This window comes from Ambystoma mexicanum, chromosome 4p (assembly GCF_040938575.1).
Source record: "Ambystoma mexicanum isolate Mex_15411 chromosome 4p, UKY_AmexF1_1, whole genome shotgun sequence".
Classification (NCBI taxonomy): domain Eukaryota; kingdom Metazoa; phylum Chordata; class Amphibia; order Caudata; family Ambystomatidae; genus Ambystoma; species Ambystoma mexicanum.
Window position 1 is genome coordinate 457,681,913 of NC_090927.1, and position 25,573 is coordinate 457,707,485.

Sequence of the window (25,573 nt, forward strand, 5' to 3'; positions counted from 1 at the left end):
TGAGCGTGTGTAAGTTGTAAACATAGAAATGTGTGCATTTTCATTTAATGAATGTTGATTACTTTCTATTTATTTGGGTTGGTTTCTAACCAATTTCTACCATTGTGCAGCTTGTTTTGGGGTTTTATTGTATTATTTTGGACTTCTTTTGAAGTTGCGCTGGGCTTTTTACCACTCTATGCCACCACAACTCCACACCACACCATCATTCCACAGCACCACTACACACTTCCACACCGCCACTTTACAGCAATACTTCATCCCGCTCACCCAATAAAAACTGCCACAGCACTCCATCTCCTTTCCACATCACTGCTTCACACTACCACTCAACCCTATCGCATAACGCCATTCCACACTATAACTGTGCATATCCTTCCTGCCACTCCACACCAACCCCAGCCACCACACCCCACAATATCCCACCTCCACACCACCTCATACTTGACACCACCAATCCATACAACTGCACACCAACAGACCATTTCATACCACCACACAACCCCATCTTTCTACACCCCTCCACACCACCATTCCATATCCCTGTGCTACATATCGCCACACCCCAGTCAACACCACCCATCATAATGCCCCACTCAAAACCACTCCACTCTAAACCCATATGCCCACACCACGCCTGCTCCACTCTACCGTCATCCACTACTCTATCTACAGGCTCCAGTCTACTCCTGCCACACATCAATCTATCCCCACCAACCCTTCATCGCCCCCCTCTACCCACACTCAAGTTTCCTCACCCACTCTACTCCGACGCTACCTTATTTCTCTACACTATACCCCTGCCTATCTTACTTCCATGCATCCCCAGCTCACCTACCTCTTCCCTGTCTCATGTCAACCCACCCAGTCTACCTCACGATAGCGTACCCCCCCACAAACCACCCACCCTAAGTCACCTTTTCCTACCTCCACTCATCCTAGCTCAGCCCCCTACTACCCACCTCACTCTACCCCCATTTTCCTTACCCCATCACGGTCCAACCACCCATCCTACCGTCACCCCTGCTTATCTACCCCCACCCACCTTTCATTGCCCCCTCTACCCTCACTCAAGCTTCCTCACCCACTCTACCCCGACGCTACCTCACTCCTCTATATCTGCCTACCCTACTGCCAGGAACCCCCAGCTCGCCTACATCTTCCCTGTCTCATCTGAACCCACCCAGTCTTCCTCACGCCAGTTTACCCCCCACAAACCACCCACCCTAAGCAACCTTTTCCTACCTCCACTCATCCTAGCTCACCCCCCTATTATCCATCTCACTCTACCCCCACCTTCCTTACTCATTACAGTCCATCCACCCATCCTACCGTCACCCCTGCTTAACTCCACCAACCCACCCTCTGTAGCCAACCTCTGCCCTGCCTACTACCTCCCACCTTACCACGTCTCCTTTCCACCTTAACTCACCCATACCACTTCAACTCTAGTTCCCTCTTAAAATCACCATGATTATCTCACAATGTTCAGCGTAATGTTTGCTGACAAGTAACATTAATAACACACATAGTAAAAGACTTCTGGACACCAAACAGAGAACGAATACATTTTTTCTGCACGCACTAATTTGCAGACATGTTTTGGAATCACTGCCCAATTATTTACTGCATTCGCACCTATGAAGACAGAATGCAATAACTAGCCACTGCTTGCTTTTATTTTGCCAGCGTGGCACACGTCGCTCCTCTGCCCATCTCTCCCGAGTCCCCTGGTCAGGTTGTCCCTCCAGGGCCGGTTTGGGTCAACGGTTCCATACTGGCGCTCAGGGCAGAGAGTGTGTGTGAGCGCTGCTCACGGTCGCGCATCGCCTATGGCCACGAAATTGAGTTCCTCCAAGGCTTTCACACCAGCTGATCCAGTGCAATGAGTCCCTCTTGTGCGAAAGAGCATTCCATTAGACGTGTCATTTGACGCCAACCGATAAATGCCAGCGCGAGCCACACACCGGCTCAGGTCATTTCAATTGAATGAACACACACACTACTGAGCTTCTTTTTTCGTTCTCGTGGATCAAATGCAAGTCAGGCAGACAGGAACAAGTAATTTATTTTAAATTATATTTCTTGGCATTAGGCAGATATAAAGTAACACTGGAATGCACAAGATGTATTGACATATTAACAGCAGAAAAATGGTCTTGGGCATTGCCAAATTGTTGACATCAGCTTTGTGATCCATTCACTAGCTCGCTCCACCCAAAAGCAGCTTAAGATTGCAAGCACTTCACAGGAAAGGAACAACAAAATGATTATTCAATGCATTCTTCGATGCAGCAAACTCTGGAACGACGACCACAGTCAAAAGGAACTCTAAACAGTTCTTTGCATTCAGTGATTACGCATTTTGAAACAACTTCAAAAATCGAGTCATGCTTTCCTCCTAAAACAGCAAGATACTAAGTGCATAAATATCACAAATTAATCTTCAATTAAGTTAAAAACCTAATCAAAGACCTCTACAAAACAAAGATGGACATCCAAGAGCTACATTAAATAAGAAGAGATATATATATATATATATATATATATATATGTAACAACAATACATAAGCAATCTTCAAAGTAAAACAAATCTGAAACATGCCCACGAGTGCCAACATTTGTGACAATTATATAACATAGTTCATATTTCGTACTTACTTTGTCTAGCTTCAAAAAGACTATTTGCCATTCACTTAATTCAAAAAATGTTCTTTCTAGCGTCTTCTAGGGGCGGCTAGAGCACCCTACATACTGTCGCCACCCAAGTGGTTGTGGATTTTCCCCTGATAATCGACCTGCTTGTATATATGCATGTAAACATACCACCCAATGGCCCCGGCTGTAGAGGCCCGAGCCATTGTGAGACTGAGAAGGGAACTGCCAAGGGAATGGTGCGTCTGGCAGTCAACGAAGCGCTAGGCTGTCTTCACCTTGATACACAGAAATGCAATGGTATCCACTAAAAGTTGCGCAGTGGTGGAGAAGGCATCCATTTGCGAGCAAAGATTGAATGACAAGCCAGAGTTTTCTTTGCAACTGTCCATGCATGGAGGGATGATCAGAACTGACTTGCGCTGCTTGGGTCGCACTGTAACAACCGCACAATTGAAGGATCGCTCTTGGCACCTTTGATAAATTCTTCCAGGGAAAGTTTACCTGCGTCGGAAAGAGGAAACAGAGCATCAATCTCCGCAAACAGCCAACCAATGAGAAACAGGAGAAACCATTTTTGGTCACGATTTAATACAAAGTGTTTCTGATTGAACAATTAGGCCTTAGACGTCAAACACACAGCATCTGCACATAGGTCAATGCGTCAGAAGTAATAACAGAGTTGCAGGCCTTTCGTTCCAGTGATAACCACTCACTTATATGCGCCACAAGGCTTGAGAATGTACTGCTGCCCAAGGGCCACTATATGTATATGGGTAATGATGTACACTAGAAATATCTGCTGAGTTTTAGAGATGTCCATTTATGCAAGTTTGGAGGATGTACACAGTTTGCACGCAGATTAGTACATTGCTTCAACATCCACAATATCATAGCGGGATGCCACGTCTGCCGGCTGCTGACCATCACTGAGACACGCCCCTGTGACATAGATAACATCACCCCTCTGATCTCCTGCCCAGAATTAAGGGCACGGGTGGAAGCAATCATGAGAAACGCGTATTATGTTTCACGCAAAGGAATCCCAGGCCCAAGGTATTGCTAGTTTAAATACATGCTAGTGAACTCTTCCACCAGTCCGATGTCATCTTTGGTGTTTGCAGTTAGCGTCATCTACCACCCAATCACTTGTCAGTACACAAACCTTGCTGAACATATTGACGAGGCAAATATATGTCCGCAATAGCCAACCTCTATAAGATCCCAGAACATTTGAACATCCGGGCAGATCACCTGCTAACAATAAAGGCGGAAGGGATGACCGCAGACCTCGGCAGATTTGGATGGTTTTGTTTTCTCTCATCTTGTTCTACAACCCATCCAGGATACTTTGCAACAGTGTCTAGGCCAGCATTTTGCCCACTTCATAGGTATCAAGATCTCGGTCTTCAGATGCCTCATGGTCCGACCACTCCTTGATTGTTGATGATTGACTTCTCCCTGAGCCTTGATTTTCACCAAGAGATATTCTAAAAGCCCCCCCCCCCAAAGAATGTGCCCCAGGCATTGAACATTGTGGTCCCACCCTTAAACTCAGAAGACCTAAATTCAATAAACCTGAAAGCAAGAAGTGGGTCAATAAAAACTGATCATTACAGCGACATGGCAGTGTGATTTTCTATGTATTTATTTATTTTTACATTTGTTTAGCATGCACACAGCCCTAGGGCATTGCAGTGCTTTTACTTGTGAAGAGCTTAGTTACATGAGTCATAAAAATACAAGTTTGAAACATACATTATAGACAAGCAATATATATTGCGTGCAGCAGGTGGTAACAGCATTGCATGGAGGTAGTAAATGGTGATGATTAATTGAAGAGTAACGTTTTGACTGCTTTGCAGAAGGCCATGTGTGAGTTTTCAGCTCGCAGGGGTGGTGCAAGGGCATTCCATTGCAGGGTTGCTAGGTATGGGTAACTGGCGCCTACACTCTGACTCGCTTGATTTTGGGCACTATGAGCATGTTCAAGTAAGGAGTTCTGGTCGGGCTTGTGGATGCCGACAGGTGTATTCTTTGGAACAGGTGGGGGGAGGGGTGTCAGTTTGGTGGACACATTTGTGGGTCAGGGCAAGGGTTTTGAAGAGGGCATGCTCTTTAATCGGAAGCCAGTGCGTCTGTTTTCTGGCGGCAGTTATGTGTTCCCTTTTGGGGATGCCAATGGCTGCAGGAAGAGCGCTGCTTTGGATGACCTGCAGCATCTCCATGTTTTTTGCTGATGTGCCCGGGAAGAGGGCATAACAGTAGTCGAGTCCTGACCCTGTTATAGCTCTTGTCCTTGGATAAGGAAGGTCTGGCTGCGTTTAAGCGCTTGGCGTGGTATGCCGCGGCAGAGGCTATGGCATTGACTTGCCTAGTCATGGATAAGTTTGAGTCCAGGTATACTCTAAGGGTTTTCACTGAGTCTGAGACTGGGGTCTTGATGTTATCAATGGTGAAGTGGCAGAATTGAGAATTGAGATTCTTAAGTTTTTCAGTGGATCCTATCAGAGAAGCTCAGTCTTGATTGAAAGTCACTAGAGTAAATCCCAAATTCCTTCAGTGTGCACAACATGGAGCATACACACTGCAGAGGGTATAGGAAAGTAATTGACAGAACCAAAGTAGCCTAATTTATAGTGTTTCAAAAACAGGATAGTAAACAATTGAAAACTGTTCTTTTTTTGCAGGCTCCTTTATAACTTTTGTATCCTAAGATCATGATTAACTATACGGGCCCTCTCATTTTATCACCAGGGGGCCTTCTGCTGAACGTTTGCACTGACCTTAAAAAATACATTGAAAGCCTGCTGACAACTCAAATGAACTATACTTTATTATCAAAAGAAAAACCCTTTCACCACAGGTAGCAGTCACTTCGGTTCCTTCACAGCAACGAAGCAAATGCCTTTTAGAAGTTTCCCAAGCAAGAATCTGAGACCTCAGATCTACTAGAGCTTCTCCCGGCTCACTTCCCCTCCCAACATCTGCAATCCCTGAAGGACCGAGCTGGTCATCTCGTGCTCATCTCCGCCTCACAGACCTCAGTAAATGTACTCTTGGGCCTTAAAGATGTCTCCTGCGAGCTCAAATACTAATCATATTAGCTCAAAACCACTGCTGTTTATAGGCTCTTGTAGAACTTTAGACCCATGTTTGTTCTAGTTGTCGGGCCCACATCTGAAATCTGTTGTCACTGACCTCATCTCTGGCCACCTTGAGTCATATGACTTCCACAGGGACTTCCATCAACCACAACATTCTCTTAAATTGATGTTAAGGAAACCATGGCTGTTTTGAAATTGTTCACCGGTTGATTTCACCTGACAGGTGAAAGTGAGCACATGGGTGTCTCTAACACATAAAACTAGCTGTGATGAACAGAGTGTTAAAGGAAAACCTGGATTACGACTTTGAGACATTGATCCTAGGGGAAACCGCCTTTTTAGAGGATTTGAATCAACATCAAATAACCTGGGTTTTAAGAGGGGCCTCAGTGGCGAAAAAACTGATTTTGCGAGAGTGGAAATTAACAAGTTTTCTGAAATGGAACAATTGGCTGGAAGAAATGTATATCACTTGCAATATTGAAAGGGTAGTTTTCTCTATACAAAAGAAGGAAACTCTATTTCAAAACATTTGGGTGGCATTCTTGAACCTGGACCTGGCCTAACCAGGTTTCCTTCGGAGATGCTTGCTGCTAAGATAAGTAATTCTTCATTTTATTCCATACTTATATGATATAGTCATGCAAACTTCTATGCTCGTTGTTTACTGATTTGTTTGTATTTTGTGATTCTCTGTGATATGAATAGTTTTTTATTTATTTTTATTTTCTTCATCTCAAAGCCTAGCTGAATATGTTCATTACATTGCTGTTTAAAATCTGGGCCGGGGGTTGAAATATTGTTGTACATTATTGATTCTATTTGTTCTTGTTCATACAAAGCATTTTAATACATTGATTTAAAAAACAAAAACTAGCTGAGATGTGCATCAGGAATCTATTTAATCACTGATCTGTTTCAAGTTTTATAGGACCAGTTGGAGCAGACTGTCAGTAGTTCTGGCCAGCTGATGACAACAGGAATGCAATGAAGGCTCTGTGGGTTGTCAACAGGTTGGAGAATGTCTCCTTCACATCCATGATTGTTTGGTCTGGCTAAAAATCTCCAAGACAGAGGTTTTACTGTTAAGGCCTGTTGGTCGAGTCAGTTGACCTCTCAAAGGGGAACTCTAGATTTCCTACATAATGGCAGTGTTTGCAATAGTTATGTCAAATCTTGATTAGTGCAATGAGATCTTTGCTGAGATCCACACCAATACGCAGCACGAAATGCAAAAATCCAATAACTGCATGGATTGCCTTATCTTTGGTGAACAAATTGACTGCAGTACATGGGCCGAAGTGCCTATGTTGGCTAATGAGAAACTAACGCACTCAACTTCATGATCCTGAATCAACTCGCATGGCTAGGCGCCCGCCCTATCTGACCACAGCACTCCCACTACACCAGCCAAGGAGACGTCACACTTCGTCGTCCCATATAAGGGATGATCTCCCCATCCTCATGGCTCTTCACCGAAGCATCTTCACCTCGAATCGGCCCATATCATGTTCAATCGAGCAAGTACAGTTACATGTCCCTCCTCTGCTAAACATCTTGGGACTGTTATCCCTGGTTTCCCTCTAACCCTTTCACCCCCTTCTCATACTCACCTCTTCCCTTTTTCACCCAATTCTCCAAATCAAACAAATGGCAGTGCCTAGCTCTACACAAAAAACCTAAATAATATTTAAAAAGTTACATTAAAACCGCCTGGCTTTTAACTTAAGGGCTATAATGCAAGCAAGGGTTACAATGTAGGCGAGGATAGTGCCCACAAGGAGGAAATACACATTCTTTTTATTTTTTCATTTTTTAAAATTTTTTATGGGTTTGTTCAATCTTTAAAATAAAAAACAAAAAAAATATACAAAACACACAAATCTCTCCCATATGAATTTCCTCTCTTCCATTCCACCCTCCTTAAAGGTAAGCGAGACCAGAACAAATCGGCCAGGCTTCCTTACGTCTCATACAGTACTTGGCTGTAACTCTGCTTCCAGCCGAGTTTTTAGAATTTGTAGAAAGTTTATTAGAGCAAACAGTGCTGCTCTATTGAGTCCTTCGAAGAGAACTTGCCACCACTCTTCAGTGCTCCTTGTGTGGTGAAGGTTGATCACGGGGGCAAAGCAACAGCCCCTTTGCTGCTCCAGAGCCTGGCAAGGCATGGTCAGATGTTTCAAAGTTTCCTTGGCCTCGTTACAAAATCGAGAGTTAAAGTTGAAATTAGCTTGTTTCGACCTGATTCCCATACGATCTCTTGTCGGAAAAACATTTAGTCTGAAGCGCATGTATAGCGCCCTTTCATGCTGATTCGGGAGGCGCATTAGGTAATTGGCACGTTGATCGTATGCTTTGGCCTCACCTGGTACTTCATGCATTGATGGAGAACAAGCTCTTCGATCACAGGTTTGGATCCAGTCCAGTTTCGACAGCTTCTTCTTAGCAGCCTCCGGATTGTCCAATAACAGAGAGCAAGTGATGTCATATTCTTCAAGTAAGTCTTGCGACAGCCGGTTCCATTTTGCAAGAATGGTATTTGCATTTTCCAAGTCCGGCCTATGCAGGATGCCAAATTGGGGTACCGTATCCATCATTATTGTTTTACGATATAGACTTAACAGATTCCATGCAACTCTAGCGTGCATCGAAATTAGCCCAATTCATAACGTATACAAATAGTTGATGTACCCCTTGGTAATTTCAGCACACGTAACCAAAAGATGTTTTCTAATGTGTTCCAGAGTTCATGCTAAGACCCAAATGCATTTTCCCCTCCATATATCAGAATGGGAACCACTTTCTGTTGGTAGAACAAGATAATTGGTTTTAATGAGAATTTCCCGTATCTGTTGTTAATCAAGGATGCTTGGGATGCTAACTGAAGACACTTGTTTTTAACTACTTCAATCCAAGGAGCATCGTTTCGGCTCGCACTAATTCTCATACCCAAATATGTCAAGTATTTTACGAGCTGGATCTTGTCGTTGGCAATGTACCAAGGATGGTTTCTTACCCCTACCACACGAACCTTGTAGGTTTTCTAGGATCAGAATTTCGCATTTTGGTTATTAATAGACAATCCGTTTGCTGTTATATAAGCGTCTATTAGGGTCATTTTGCGTTGCAACCCAACTGGGGTCTGATCTATCAATACAAGGTCGTCGGCATATACCAGGCAGTCAATGGGTGCACCGTGTATTTAGGGGAAACGTGTTTGCACCAAGGAAAATTTCTTGTATATCTGATATGAACATATTAAAGATAGTTGCAGCCAATGGACAGCCCTGCTTTACACCTTTATATGTGTTTATTTTAGTAGACAGCATGCCTAGCATATCAAGCCGAATCCTGATAGAAGTTTCTGTGTGCAATACACGAATTGCACTGGCTAGACTTGTGGGGCAGTCCCATTTGGCTAGTTTTTTCCATCTATACTGTCAAATGCCTGTGAAAGATCTATCATCGCTAGGTACAGCTTGGTGTTGAGTCTGATTGTTTCCATCTTCAAGATGTTCAGTATAAGTAGATTCAGGCCACAGCCAACCCCCTTTACAAAACCTGCTTGCCTGGGGTCTATGTGATTAGAGTCTTTGGGCCATTTCAAAAGTTTTCGTTGGAGCAGTGTTGCATATATTTTCCCCAGAACGTCAAGAATCGCTATGGGTCTGTAGTTTTTCAGGTTCGAGCGATCCCCCTTCTTGAATATTGGCACCACAACGCCACTCTTCCAAGAACTAGGGGTTTCACGATTCAAGACAATCCGCTTGAATAAAGTGACACAGAAGTCTGCCCATAGATCCGGATAACGCTTGATCGTATGCTTTGTTAAGCCATCCGGACCCGGGGCTCTGGATTTTCGCACATTTTTGATTACCAGGAGGATGTCTATTCTCTCAAACTCCAGGTCCCATTCTGTTGTAATTGAAGGGACACAAGTTGTCAATGGAACTCCTTTGCTGAACAGAGCTGAGTAGTGCTCTACCCATGCTTCTTCGGTCACTGCAATGGCCTGGATGGCATGTTGCGGCGCTAGGTTACTGTTTATTAGTTTCCAAAATTGAGCTGATTTCTTTCCCTCCATTTTGGATTCTCGGCGTCATTTTGCAACATTATCCCTGCGTGAGACTTGAGCCAGTTCTTATAATTTTGTTTGAGTGTCCTTATTCTTTGTTTTGTGTTTTCATTCATAGGCCCCTTAATCTTCCTTATTTCTTGTCTCATGAGTCTTTTCCGTTGCAGAACGTAGACATCAAATTTATGTTTTGGTCTTAATTCGCCGTGACTTAAGTTGTGTTTACGTTCTGCGAAGTTCGACAGCAGATATTGATATTCAAGGTCTTCTGTGTTTCTCATGAAGTTAGCTGTTATATCCTCTACTTCCGTGTCAAGGAGGTTTAAGAGGATCCTACTAGACCCGGTGCCGAGGGCATATAGCCAGTAAGCACTTACATGTTTGTTCTGGTTTACAAGGGTGAGGTGCACCATTTCGTGGTCGCTATGCAACATTTCAAGTACGTCTAAGTGCAGTACTCTCTTATGAATGTTTTCGCTAACAAATATGTAGTCTAGGACTGAGTTTTGCTTTAACCGTCTCCAAGTGGGCTTGGCTGGAATATCTCCCACCGTATTCCCATTCAACATATGCATTCCTCGAGCTTTCATTTCTGTGCACCATTGTGTTGCTTTGGGCTCCAGGTGTTTTTTCTCGTTTAGGCATATGAGATTTAAGTCTCCACATATTATCAGGTCGGGCAGCTGTATCTTTTCAAGTAACCCGTCAATCACTGCTGATACTATGTCTGCGAACCCTTTAGCTTCCTTTGCTTGATGGTTCCAGTAGATGTTAATAATGCATAGCTTATTGGTCTTACGATTCGCAGATTGTGAGGCACATATTGTAGTTAGCTGGATCTAAGGCGACACATTGAACGATTCAATTATCAAGAACCCTGAAGCCTTTCTAACTGCCGTCAATAAGCCAGCCATTGGTCTTCCCTTAGGCTGGGATATCGCAGGGTTGAATGCAATTTCGAATCCTTCAAGTAGCAGAGTTTCACTTAGCCATGTTTCTTGTAGGCAAATGAGATCCCGATTTTTTGTCCATGGGGTATTAAACAGGTGGCGAAACCCTCGAGTGTTCCACGAGGCCAATGTGCTGGTGCTTCTTGGCTCCGCATCCTGGCGTTAGGTGTTTGACACCTTATTTAGGGTAGCTGCAAGCCAAGACCAGTCGGACACACTATGTGGAGAATTGGAAGCTGGCGAGCCCTTGGTCGTTGGCGTTGGTAGACTCTGGGTTCCCCTGATTGTAATCCTTATTGGTTTATCCTTGTGAGGCAACACCACACACTCCGCAGACATGGGAAGAGCCGTCGTTGGAGCCTTTGTCATTGCAGCTATTGACCTTGATTCTTGCTCTTGATGTCGTTCACAATTAGTCTCAGGCTCAGTTGTAGAGTTATTATCTCTTTTTGTAGTAGGCAGCCACACACTAGGATCTGCCCTCGTTATGTCTAACCCTAATTACATCAGCACAGGACCTGCATCTAGTAGGGCGTCAGAAATCAGTTTCGACTGCAAGTGTAAGATTACAGCATCGTTTTTCTTTTTATTGAAAAATTCGACAATTGTGAGGTCCTCGGAGGAAATTGCTCTCAGACTTGGAATCAAGTGGCATAGCCAAATTACATTGTGGCGGTTTAGAATTAAGTCATCCGAGGATACAATACGTTCCAGTAGGAGGCGATGTAGACCTTGCTGGGGTTTGCTCCGTGAAGTTCCCATCTTTTTCTCTCCAGAGCGGTCGCTTCTTTTAGCGTGATCTTGTCTATTCTGATGCTCTTTAGAGTTACGGGTCGATGCAGACAAATTGCTTTCGGAGTTGTTGGCCCAAGACGGGCCCATTAGACGAGGCATCGTGGGGTCATTAGTCTCGGCCAGTGAGACCTTGCTGTCCTGTTTAAGATCTAGATTACCGGGTCCTTGTGCTACATGTGAGTTGTTGAATTTTTCTTCCACCAGTTTGTGTTTATCAGCCAAGGTTAAAAACTGTAAGCAGTGGTCCGCATTCCCGTTAAGACGGGCACACGGAGGTTCGATCAGTTGGCAGACTCTCATAGGACTTCTTTTCTCATTGACTTGCTTTGGTCCTGTCGATGTTGGACACATTGCAGGGATGATTGGTTTCAAGACAATGTCTGGGACCAAAGTGATTGCCAGTTGTTGGTTCTGCTCTGGCTTGATCGGTAGCAAGACTTGTCTCGACGTTGCCTCTGCGTGTGTGTCAGACACCACTACATCCAGCACTATGGGCAAAGGTATCTGTCCGGATAGAACCTTCTTCACTGTACCAGACTCGGAGGGGTTCACAGAGTGAACCGCAGTAACTGCTAGCGCCTGTGCCGGCAGGCAAGGCACTTGCGACATAGTTGCATTAGTGGCGTTACAGGGCGTGTCTACGTCCTCGTAGGTCGAAACATTCAACAGCGAGTCAGAGACGTTGCTAATGCACATATGGGCGGCTTCCAAGTCTATTGGTAACTCGTTAGAAGCATTAGCCGACTGCTTGCTTTCTATTGGTTTAATTTTTGATGGCAAACCGTTTACTGTGACATTCACAGTTTTGAGGTTGCGTAGAAATTTTCGTGCGTTTGTGGCTGCTCTCTTCGCTTTCCGTGCTGGTAAGTTTTTTGTTTTTTTACCGGGGCCACTTAAAGGATGTTCATCACTTTTATTAGTTTTATGTATGTCAGAATCTTGAAGATGTCATATATCACAGCCGACGGCTCGGCAGCATCCAACATTACTCTGGGTGGAACCACAGGCACCGTCTCCTGGCAAGACCTGCTTGCAGATGTTGACAGAGTTTGAGGGTTTCGTAAAGCTAGGTTAGACGCATCTTGGGCCTCCATTCCGGCTTTCTCAAAGCCACTTGTTACTGCGGGGCAAGGATCCGTTTCCGGGAAAGTGGCAGCCGGACTGTACTCGACACTGCCGGTTGAATCAACCGACCCTACCTGTACCAATGGAGCTACTGCTGGTAGCTGTAGGCCAGGTGTACATTCCGTGAGGTCCAGATTTTTTTTTGACAATGTCAATGGTACCACGAGTGGCGGGATGTTGAATGGATTGCTGTGTTCTGGTCTGGAACACGGACGATGAGTGTCTAGAACTGAAACCGGAATACACCTCTGACACTTAAGAGCAGTTGACGAACCATTCAGTGTGGAGTCTTTTTGAAATATATACAAAGCTTCTTTTGCAACCTCGGCCAGCAGTTTTTTATCAATGTTAGCATTCTTTACCTTGTCCAACAAGGCTGCAAAAGTTACATCAGTCTTCCTGTTCAGCTCTTCTAGTACCGCCTTACAGCGAAGGGAGTCTTGATCAATTGTACACACATTGGTTGTCAACGTGCGTATTGCAGAAGCCATTTCTTTCATGTTGTCGTTGAGGTGCTCATGCATTTTGAGGAACGGTGCAATGGACATACTCATGGATGACATAATCAGAGCCTGTAGGTCTTGAGGGGATTGAGCAATTCTTGGTGCGACATGCTCAAACTCTCCACGGCGCGCACTTCTTTTTTTGCGAGATACCCGGCGTCTGATCTTAGGAAATGGACGTTCCATAAGAGAGGAGTCAGAGGACACTTGCTCTAACTTGTCCTCGTTTGCTGACACTGATAATTCACTCCCACTTTGTTCGCATTGCAATGCTTCCATTGAGTAAGTTGCATTCAATCGATCGTTCTGATGCAAACTTTTCGCTTTTTTGTTTTGGGAGCATCTAAGACTAGATGAGATGCTTTCATCCAATCTTCGGCGTTTGACAAGGCAGTGGACACTGTGCAGTTTCTGTGGTACAAAGATAGGCGAAGACGCCTTTTCGACGAGAGGCACCCTGGACAGCGGGTCTGTAGTCAGTAGGCTGTCCGGCATTAATCCTATGTCGCGTTTCCGTGTTCTTTGGTTGTTAATGCGAGTAAGGTCAGCCAGCAGTTTGTTCACAACCTCAAGTGAGTTTCTTCGGTCCATGCCAACTACACCAGTGTTCACCAGAGCGGGTTCATGTTCCCTTGACATTTGCGTCCAAAGAGCATCTGCTGGAATTTGTATGCTGACCTATCTCGCAGTCGTCTGTGCATTTAAAGACCACGTTGTCATCTTCGCAGTTAGAGCTGCAGGCGGAAACACAGTGAAACTCTAAGTGTGGCTTCACCTACAGATCCTATTGTGGATACTGCACTGAAAAAGCGGCCGTGAGGTAATTCTCCGCCGGAAGTTGATCTTGATTCAGGATTTTTGGACGTACAGTTGATACCGTTGCAACCAGCCACACAATGAGTTGGGCCCAGATGACTGGACACGGTGGACGTTAGGCTCGTGACAGTCGCTGTTGTGGGAAAAATTTCCGCATCGGATGCAATACTATCCGTGGAGCCTTGACTGAGTTCTGCCAGTGGCGTTGCGTTGCTAGTACTGAGGTCGGCCTCGACGTCACTCACAGAACTCCCGCTCCCCCCTGTAAAAACCAATCCAGCCAGCGCACGACCCGTGGGCACATCCTTACTAACGGCCAGAGGGGGCAAGGGGAAGAGGTTCAGTGCAGGGTGATTGGGAGAGACGTTTTCAGAACTATTACCATCGTTATTGCCAAGTGGATTTCCCATACCAGCCTTCATACAACTAGGGGTAACTCTTGACATTAGGTCACAAACGTTCGTGTCACTTACTTGGGACTCATCCGAGAGTTCAGTGATAACTGAAGGATTTACCGGCTCATTTGTAAGGACACAGTCCAGGCCGGTAGAGCAGTCGTGGATAGGAAGAGTTGCGCACACTGGAGTCGCTGATTTCGGCGGCAACCCCGCCTCCAGACGCCGTTGAGCATGTGTTTTGGCAGAAAGAACGACTTTCATTGCCGCATAGACGAAAGCTGCCCCCTCGAGCTTCCTTGAACTTCCTTGGACTCCTTCGACTCAAAACCGACTCCGCGCCCGCTCCGCGGGGGAATCGAGTCTTTCAGTGCATGCAGGCACGCAGGTACGCCCACAGGGTAGAGACAGTGTAGACAGACTGCGGAACTCCGCACCAGTAACTCCTTCGACTCAACACTGACTCCGCGCCCGCTCCGTTACACATTCTCCACATATGCAGGTTCAAAACTTTGCCAGAAAAAAACAGGGCGCATGAAAGTATCATGAAGGGGACCTTCTGTCAAAAGTGACAGGTGGTTCCGCGGTCATTAGAACCAACCCATTTATCATTTCCTTTTGTTTCCTTTTTTTAAAATTACAACTTTAAATGCCTTATTTCTTTTCTATATTAAATATATGTCATTTGTACCACTTTTGGTTTTATTCTTTTTTTTTTTTTTTTTTTTACATTAAACGTGTCTTCATGTCCTCATTTTAATTTAATAGTTTTTTTTTGCCAAGGTCACATTTTAGTTTCATTCTAAGCTGCCTCACATCATGGCAGTGCCCCACCCCCCACAGGCCGCTGCCTGAGGACACATGCATGTACGTGATCCCCATGGACTCGAACAGCTGCCATGCCAGCAGAGATGCCCAGGCGTGTCCGAAGATCCATCAGTGGCTAGCAAAATGCATTTACAAGAGCCAAACCTATTCGGCAGCCAGCAATGATGTTATTTTTACTGTGGCAACTTTTCCCCATGAAGCATGGAGGGGGTGAGAAGGTCTTGCTTTCAAATAAGGTGTATTGTTTCATGTAATAGGCAGAGGCGTTGCTAGGGGGGGGTTAAAGGGGCTATAGCCCCTGGTCTTTTGGTTCTAGCCCCAGATAGAATCTCAGGAGCTACAACCAAACGGCTAGCTAGCCCCCAGTCCCAACAGTTCTGACATTAGCGTAGCCCCGGGTCTTTTCCAGACCTAGCAACACCCCTGGTAATATGACTGAGCATGCTCTCCTCTTCCAATACGGTTTACACTTACGATAAACTGTTGAGGAACTGCCCTAGTGTAACATGCACATGACCATAACCCCAGCATTTCATGACTTGCGCTGCAGAGGCCCAGCCCCTTTGAATAGGACTGGCACCTTTCTTCGTCCCTTTACCAGTCACGCCAATAGCCCATTCTCTCAGCAGCAGCCTGCCAACCCGACCAAACACTTCATCCCGTATGACAACAACACCCTTGCAGCTTCAAGCACAGTCCTGCAAACCTGACTGCTAGACATTGGCACTCCAGCATGCCAGCTCAGAACCCCTTGCTAAGTCGTTAGCGATGATAGCATGGATCCCTCGTCCTACTCCATGGTTAAAAGGAAGAAGAGCACTGCTTCAGCCTTGCCTTCTGGCCCATTGTGAGCCAATACCTTCAATGTTAGCATCTGCAGACATTTTCCTGGTGCAATGATATGCCTAAGGTTCAAACACCAGAAAGTCAACTTTGATGGGTCAGACAAGAAGGAATCGCTGCCTCGTATTCTGAGGACTACCATACTGACCTCTGCTTCATAGGCAAATAACACCGAGTACATTAAGGAAATGATCATAAAACTCACATGAATGCTCCGCCAACAGCCTTAGCTGCGTTTGCGCCCCAAACTCACCTGTCCCCTCTATTTAGGCAAGTGTCTCTCACATCCACCTCAGGCCAATACACGACGACACCAACAACCCACACATGACAGAACTCACCCCGGTGAAAAAATAATTTCAGCATGTATCCTTTCTCTAAAGCATATACTTTGGATGAATATTTTCAATATCCTTATGAGTGAATATAGACAAGAAACAAACATAAAAGCCAACTGTTCAATTCTGTCTGCGCATGACCTATCTATGGAGCCCTGCCTTTGGACAAACTGGAGCTTGTGTTTCTAATGTTAACAGACCTAATGCTCGTCCCAGTCCAATATGGACATGTAGAATGGTTCAGTGCACGCCATTGAGGAACACTGTAATTTGGCAAAATAAACAAATTGGCAATCATACCTACAGAACAAGGGGAACACCCTGCTTTGCGCCTTATACTGGGTTGAATGGGTTTAAAGGGGGCATGACGTCAGTCTTCAAAAGTACTGTGAAATAGAAAATCTGAAAAAAGTCACCTTAATTAAGCAATATGACCCGAGCGGCAGGGGCATTACCTGAGTCGTTAATGCCCCCTGCTGCGAGGGCCATATTGCTTTTAGTACCCCGGCCCGCAAGATTTGCATAACCGGGGCACTAAAATAATTTTTTTCTGTCCCGCAATGTTTCGGGACAGAAAAAAAAAGACCTAGAAAATGGCCGCCGGAAAAGGGAAAACGGAGTCCGTTTTCCCTTTCCATGGCGGCCATCGGGAGCGGACGCGCTGGAAACAGAAGAGTTCCCAGAACGTCCGCTCCAGAAAAAAAAGGAGAAGAAGGTAAGTGGGGTTGGGAGGGAGGGAGGGCAAAAAACCAAAACAAACACGTATCTGCATCTCTGGCCTGGGATGATGGAAGCCTCCAGCCGTGTGGAGACGCGGGATGGCCCCGCTCCGAACCTCCACACGGCTGGAGGCTGCCATCATCCCCCACCGGGGACAAAGGAGCAAGAAGGTAGTGGGGTGGGGAGGGCAGGGAGGAGGGAGGAAAGGGGAAGAGAAAAAAAGCATTACCTGAGTCCCCGGCGGGGAGCAAAGGCAGCCTCATCGGCGGTGGGGATGGCCCCACTTTGAGCCTCCTCATTGGCTGAGGGGCTGCAATGCCCCCTGCCGGGTACAATGGCCGAGGGATTCCGGGCCGGGTAATGCCTCAGCGAGGGCCAATCGGAATTGTTGTTTCCTTCTGATTGCGCCCTCGCCGGGTACTAATTCTATATACTATACACCTTACTTTACTTTATTACATTTATATAGCGCGGCCATAGACCCAAAGGCGTGAGGGCGCTACAAAACACATACAACATGTAACAAGGATTATGGACGAACAGGTGTAAGAGGCTATGAAGGATAGTACTCAGATAAAAACTGAGAAATAGTTTAGTTAAAAAGAAAGGTCTTCAGTCTTATTTCAAGTGACTCAATGCATCTCATGTCCAATGGTAGGGCGTTCCACGCCTTCGGTCCAATGGAGAAGAAAGCTGAGTTGACCTCTCTGGCGGTTCGGCATTTTGGTTCAAATAAAAGGTGCTGATTATTAGACCTTAATGTTCTAGTGTTGTTTCTCGTGGTAAGGAGCCGTTGCAGATATTCAGGCATATTACCAGATCTGCATTTTTTGTACTATAGTCAAAGTCCTAAAAAGCAATTTGGACTCTACGGGCAGCCAGTGGAGTTCTCGTCTTCCCGTCCTAACATGATCTCTATATTTAAGTTTCATAACGGCTCTGATAGCCCCGTTTTGGCATACTTGCAGTCTGTTACAATCCGACTTATTAAGTCCCATAAGGAGGCTAGAGCAATAGTCTATTTTTGAACCTATTATTGCTCTAGCGATGGTCTCTGCATTATCTTGAGATATGAGGGGCCTTAAGTGCGCTAAGTGTTTGATGTAATAGACGCATGATGCTACCAGACTACTAATGTGTTGTTTCATAGTCATATGTTGCTCAAAGGTCACTCCCAGTGTTTTCACCTTTTTTAGGGGCATGATAGATTCTTCTCCCATCTGAAAACCATCATATTGTGGGCCAAGTTTTTTTATAGTGTATGGTGATCCTATGACGAGTAACTCAGTTTTTGATTTATTCATGGCCAACTTGTTGTGGACCATCCAGGTTTCAATTAGGGTAAAAACTCTATTGATGGCAAGTTCATCTGCACTATGAGAACCAGAGAGCGGGACGACACATTGAGTGTCATCCGCATAGTTGGTAAATTTATGTTCTCATGGTCAAGCATTGCGAACAGAGGAGCTGTGAAGATATTATAAAAACAGGGGGTGGTGCAAGCACCCTGGGGAACACAGCAGGTAGTTGTAATGGACTCAGATTCTGCCGTGCCGCAAAAGACTCTGCTATCACGGTTATTAAGGAATGATAAGACCCATTTACATGCAAGGGGGAGAAATTAGCTACTTCACACAACCTGGTGGCCATGATGTCATGGTCCACCAGGTCGAAAGCCGCCAATAGATCGAATAGCCTAAGTAATGAAGCTTCCTTACTATCCATGCGGGACATTAGCTGAGTAATAATTAGCAGAGTTTTGTGAACACATCCCTGATCACGAGTAAGGGACAGCACGTTGACTTCAAGAGATACAATATTAGCGAAACCTGAAATATGGTGGATTTTTCTATGCTAGTAGTCAACAAAGCATTTCTTATTTCTATAGTGCTTTTGCCAAAGCGCTGTACATAGAACATATGTACATACAATTATCACCCAACCAGTTGATACTCATTTAACAACCTCGGAAGGACGAAAGGCTGAGTTTGCCCTGTCGGGATTTAAACCTGCGACCTGCAGATCACACACAGATACAGCAGCGCACGCTCTACCCGTCTAGCTATCTTTACAGTGGGTTTGGGGTGGCTGAGAGGGGACTACAAGAGGGACGTATTTATAAAGCTCCATGTGGGCATCTCCCACAGACTGCATGTGTCCAAGCTAACTCCTAAGCCTTAACTGGCTTTACTGTAGATACTCACAGCGAGGCGCTGTAGTAATCAGGCTCAAACGCGCCTTGCACACAGACTAGACAAAACCCCCCACTGAAAAGATGCTCATCGAAAATATTGCAAGAGACAAAGAGACAAAAGATCAGTGAGGAATGGACCTCAAGTAATGGTGCGAACACATGACTAAGTACATGGATAACAATCTGCTATCTTACATCCTTAGTTTGCAAAGCTAGATGCCACTTATCATCATTGGTTCGCTGCTCTGCCAACCTACAAATTCTGGATGATACAGCACCCAGGGGTCAGTTACAATGATGCTGGCGCATTGTTCCACCAGCCTCACAGCCTTGAGGAAGACTGCATCACACTGGATTGGAGCACCATTCCGCAGCAGCAGTTTGGGCACTTTGCTTCCCGTAAGAATTAAGCTAGGCTGATCGACTGTCTCTGAAGGACTGCTTCTGGGATTCCTTCAGGATACTGCAATGTTACTAGCCTGTACACCCAAGACTTACAAGAAGTGAGTTATGGTAAGCTCCTAGCGGACCCTAGCGTCCCAGCTATCCTGAAGGCCAAAGAGTAGGGAGACTATGCTGACCACTGGGTGTTTGTCAAGGAGTACAAGACCCTGGTCTATAAAGTGGGCATCCATTATGAGGAAATCCAGATGCCAGACTAGCAGCTACATCACCTTCTACGCCTCTACAAGTGTGACATCACATGATGAATGCAGTCTCTTTCAAATATAGCCATCTAGGGATTGACCATATGCAAGACATTCTCTGGACCCTCTCCTACTGGTCCAGACTAGCCCTGATATCAGGAAATATTGCCAGGCATGTGCCTGCTGCATCAACAGAAAGTCTGCCATCCTCTGGCAGCCTACCTGCCAATCCTTCAGAGCTGGTTTCCTCCCCATCAAATTCTTGTGCTTGTAGTGGTACAGCAGTGTAGTGCAGAATATACTTGTCATCACAGACGACTTCACGTGATATGCACAGGCATTGCCGGTCAAGGTCCAGAAGGTCACCAACATTGCCAAGGTCCTTTGGGAACAAGTCTGCATTCACTAGGTTGAGTCAAGGTTAACCGAGGAAATTGTAGCGCTGATAGAGATGATAAAGACTTGCACGTGCCAGTTTCACCCTCAAGCAGCACTCGGGTGATTCAATAAAATACTCCTGGACCAATTGCAACCCTGGTCCAAGCTTACCATCACAGGACACTGGCTTCACCCCACACTTCCAAATGTTCGGAAGTGATGGTTGTCGTCCTATCAACCGGTGCTTTGGCATCACCCCAGAGAGAGCTGGTCCAGAAAACTACCTGATGTATTTTATGAATCTGAAAGAATATCTCTGCCAGGCCCACCAACTGGCTCAGGTCATTACTGAGAAAAAGGAACCAAACAATAAACAGTGGTATGACAAGAAAGTCTCCTACCAAGCTCTGCAGCCTGGAGATTGGCTCCTTACCTGAAGCCTTGGTAACAGGACAAAACAAGAGTGAGGATTAGTGAAAGTTCCAACAGTACAACATTAACCACCAGATCCCCACTATGCATTTGTACGGGCAGAAAGAAGTGGTGAAGAATTGAATATCAAAACGACTTGAAACCATCTCCTGTCCTTGCCAGAAGAAGTAGAAATACAGCAGAAAAAGATTGCAGAGGAGCCTTCCCCCAGGAGGATGCATAGCCAAAAACTCCCAGAAGAACCAGGAGTGAAGCCCAGACAAGCAGATCAGCGTACTAGAGGAGAAGGACAACCCCCTCAGAGTCCTGTGAAGCAGAGGAAGAAAATGCTGATACCAGAAAATAATTCTCCTTAATTAATTAGCCTGCATCACGTCATTCCAGCCACAAACTCCTGCCTCCTACTTCTACTCGACCTCTCGACTGCTTTTGACACAGTAGACCACTAGGTGCTTACGGACACCCTACATCAGCGCATGGGGATCAGCAACCTTGTCTTATGCTGTTTCAAGTCCTACCTCACCACCCACCAGCAGTTTGTTCAGATGGACTCCTCTAGTTCACCAAAGCTTGCCGTCACCTGTGGGGTCCCGCAGGGTTCCACCCTCTCCCCAGTGATCTTCAGTCTGTACATGGAGCCGCTGGGAGCCCTCCTAGCCAAATACAACCCAGCATCCACCAATACGTTGCCGTCACACAGCTATGCCTCAAGATCGACTCCATCAAGGACTGTATAGGCTCAAAACCTGCCTCTCGCTTATCCAGTCTTGGATGTCCAGTGCATACTTAAAGCTCAACCCCTCCAAGACCGAATTCGTACTCCTCACCAGCAACACCGAACAGCCAGAAACACCGAACTGGCCATCAAACACGAACTCTGAGGGCTTCACACCTGAGCTCACCTCCTGCGCCAAGCACCTCAGGTTCTACATTAACAAACATCTCTAATTCAAGACACACATTTCTAAGAAAATTCAGACAGCTTGGTATCCACTCTGCCTCCTGCGAAAAGTCAAGCCCTTCATGCCTACGGACAGCTTTAGATCATCTGTTCAAGCACTGGTCCAATCCCACCTAGATGGGGGCAATGCACTCCTCGAAGGCCTCCCGCCGTCCTCCATTGTGCCCCTGAGAAGTGTCCTACATGCGGCTGCATGCCTCATAAAGGGTCTGCGCAGATACGACCCCATCAACCTGGCCCTCATCAACCTTCACTGGCTCTCACTGCATGCACAAATCACCTTGAAGTCTTGCTGCATTATCCATAAGGCAGTTTCCCTCAAGTCAACCAGCTACCTTGCGGAGAAACTCAGCATCTACAGCGGACAGTGTACCACCAGAAGCCAGGACACATGCCGACTTGAAATTCGCCACTGCAAAAAGGAAAGGACCAGAAAACAAGGCTCCTCTGCCTATGCTCAAGACTATGGAACTGCCTCCCCATCAGCAGCAGACTCGTCCCCACGCTCCTACAATTCAGAGAAGAACTCAAGACCCACCTCCTGAAGGAATCTCTCTGCCTCAACACCTGGGCTATCACATCCCCCCTCGTGCCACCTGACTCGCTAGATGCTGCCCACCCCTCTCCTCCCTGCCACCCGCTACAGGTGTGCTCCTCCTCACAGCGTCGCGTAGCGTGTGGGATTGACCGCGTCGGGTCTCATATATGGATTCAAACTAATGAAAAAACCTATATACGGCGGCACAGCTCGACAAAAGATTGAAGATTACTCTATCGTGGAAAGCAACTAACAGGTTGCAGTCGCATGAGCCGCTAATTAAATATCATCTAGATTGATGGACCACTCGGTCTTCACTAAATGACTCGAGCCACGTCTAAGAACTTAATACCCTAGACCCTGGGTCTACATATCACTAACACCTTGAAGTACTGCCCCTTCACGGAAGGTCCAACTAGACCTTTTGAAGCATTTACTATGGACCTAGAGGACTAATGCCTGCATACAACAGGAATACCTCTTATTCAAAACCACTCACCTCTAACGAGACTAGTGACAGCGAGAACAATCAAGTTCAATACTAAACACTAGCAACAGAAATCCATCACCCAAGAAATGCGCAATCATAGCACGCTCTAAGTTTGTTGTTAAAGTTGTTGTTTTTATTAGAATATGACACTACTCCTGAAGAAAGTTCTATAAATTGTGTTAAGAATTGAAACATGTCGAGTGTAACCATCTAGAACTTAGACTAGAATGATGACCTAACAACCTGAACCGAGGTCCCGTGAACAGTTTGAGATAGCTACAGCTCCCCAGGATGATCACTGAACCAAAGTCTTGCCATATAGACGGAAGTCACTACTGCCCTCCGGCTCAGTTTAAGTGTCACAACATAACTGTTTGTATTTTTAAACAATGTACAATTGTTTTATGTCAAGTGAATGGGACTGACCCACCGCTTTTTTAAGCTATTATGTGTTTTTCTAACAGAAATGTATATTAAAAATTGAATGAAATTATTTGTTTTACAGCGCCATTTAATGAAATATGTCTGTAAGCTGTTGATAAAAACGAACTACCTCTCACGTCTAATACTATTGCCTCCCTGCTAAAAGGTAGAGTAACTACTTCTGTAGTAACAATTGGGAATCCCCCTCTATAGTTTATTGTTAAAGGGAAACATTCCATTGCACCAAGAAACTTTAAGTAGCGGGAAGACGCTGCAGAGCCATAGAACATTAGCGCATGCAAAACATTCCTGGAGACCAAGAGTATGCAAATCCAAGATGGCAGCACCAGTCTTAAACCTGAACCTACAAGTCTGTGAAAGTGAAGTCTGCCGAATGGCACACATCAGGGGAAAAGTAAAGGGTCAATCCCGCCCAGCCAATTGAAAATGCCCCAAAGATCCGATACGCCTACAACCTTTAAGTTGACTTGTACCAATTGAGGACCTATATTTTATGGCCTTGATAAAGAGCCAGGCAGGTCGGAAAAACATGTTGGCAGACTTCTTAAATAAACAGCGTTCACCAGAATTTCTTTCTATATATGACTGAAGACAATACCACATTTTATTCTTATTACTTGGATACCAACGCAGGAGTCTCATGCTTTTTTCTCCACTCAATTGTATGCAACTATGTGGGCCAAGTCTCTCCTACGTTGAGCCTCCGCAGCAGGCTCCTACTCAAAAGCTCTATTGCTTACTAGCATCTATAGAAATACAGTTTGGGACTCGGAGCAGGTTGATTCGGGATCTAGTGCCCACACTCTCCGACGAGAAGTGTAAAGAGATGGCAGAAGCTTCTTCACACTTCTCTATTTGTACTGAACAGTGCAAATAGAGTAAATACTGCCTGCCATGAACTCATGGTAGGCAGTGGTTGCAATGATTTTCTATGGAAACTGGCTGCTTTTTGCTATTGCAAAAAGCAGGCGTATTCCATAGGAAATCATTTATATATTTATTGGTCATTTGTAATGCGCCTATATACAAGTGTATCGAGGCACAACACGCCAGGGGCGGGGGGGGGGGGAAGGAAGGACAAACAAGAAGCAATCCTAATAGGCCATGTGACATTCAGATTCTGCAAGTGCAGTAATTGTGAAGGGCAGGGGTTAGGGGAGGAGCGGAGAAGTGCAAGAGCCGGGTAGAAGGGCACATGAGAAGGAGAGTGCCAGGGGAGGCCAGGTGCAAGGGCCAGGGGAAGGCAGAGAGTACACAAGGTAGGTGGCTGGAATGGACCCAAGGGGCAGGCCAGCCAGCCAAGTGCAGGGGGAGGGGGCCAGAGGGCAAGTGCAAGAAGAGGGGAGGAGGCGGGGGTCACTGACTGGCCGGCCAAGCGAGCTGGGAGTGACCTATTATCCTGTATGACTCTGGGGAACCAGGCTGCCAGTCTGGACAGACGGGGGCAATTAGCAGGAAGGGGGAAGGAAGAGGATAAAAGGAAAGTCTTGAGGAGCTTCTGGAACTAAGGGAGGCACCTGCAGAGGAAAGAGATCTACCCCACAATCTCGACTTAGAAAAGTGTTTGATCTGCAGTGAGTTAGGGCTAGACAACCGAAGAGCTCTAGCAGGGAGGTATTTTGGGAGAGAGAGACGTATGTAGCGGGTTCCCAGGCCCCAGACAGCCTTGTGGATGAGACAGAGGGTCTTGAACTTGATCCTTGCAGCAACCGGGAGCCAGTGGAGAGATTTACGGGCTGGAGAGATACAGTCCCTGGGCTTGAGGCCAAGGATAGGTCTCGCAGCCCTATTCTAGATACATTGAAGGGGGCAAAGGGAGGAGTGAGGCAGATTGAAGAAGAGGCTGTTGCAGTAGTCCAGCCCAGAGATCCAGAGATGACCGGAGCTCTGGACACATAGGATTTCTGGGGTAAGGTGAGGAAAGGGAGAATGCCTCTGAAGAGGTGCTACTGAAAGTGGGCTTTCTTGGCAAGGTCTGTGATGTGAGGAGCAAAGGAGAGAGAGGAGTCAAAGATGACACCAAGGTTTTTTGCCTCACAGAAGGGTGAGGGGAAGGGGCCCATGGAGGATGGCCAGAGAGTGGGAGGGAAAGAGGGAGCAGGGGTCCCGACGAGAATGATCTCTGTCTTACTGGCATTAAGGCAGAGATCATCAGAAGTACACCATGCCTGAATAGCAGACAGGCAGTCAGAAATGAGAGAGGCAGAGGAGGAGGCAGAGCAGGGGAGCTTGAAAGAGAGCTGCTTGTCATCTGCATAACACTGGCAATTAGGAGAGAAGATGAGATCAAATGGGTTAGGGGGATCAGGCATTTATTTTATTGCTCATTTATAACGCGC

The 25,573-nt window shown here is 46.0% G+C and overlaps 1 protein-coding gene across 5 annotated transcripts in view; it reads right to left on the reverse strand.

Annotated features, from left to right (window-relative positions):
• Window positions 1-2,918: 2,918 nt before the first annotated feature.
• The window catches only part of HPCAL1 (hippocalcin like 1), a 1,330,750-nt gene continuing 1,308,095 nt past the window's right edge, over window positions 2,919-25,573 (reverse strand). For all 5 annotated transcript variants that reach the window (XM_069605979.1, XM_069605981.1, XM_069605978.1 and 2 more), the window contains one exon: window positions 2,919-3,159. In XM_069605979.1, the coding sequence (XP_069462080.1) occupies window positions 3,062-3,159 (98 nt within the window). In that variant the 3' untranslated portion in view covers window positions 2,919-3,061. The remainder of the gene's footprint in view (window positions 3,160-25,573) is intronic.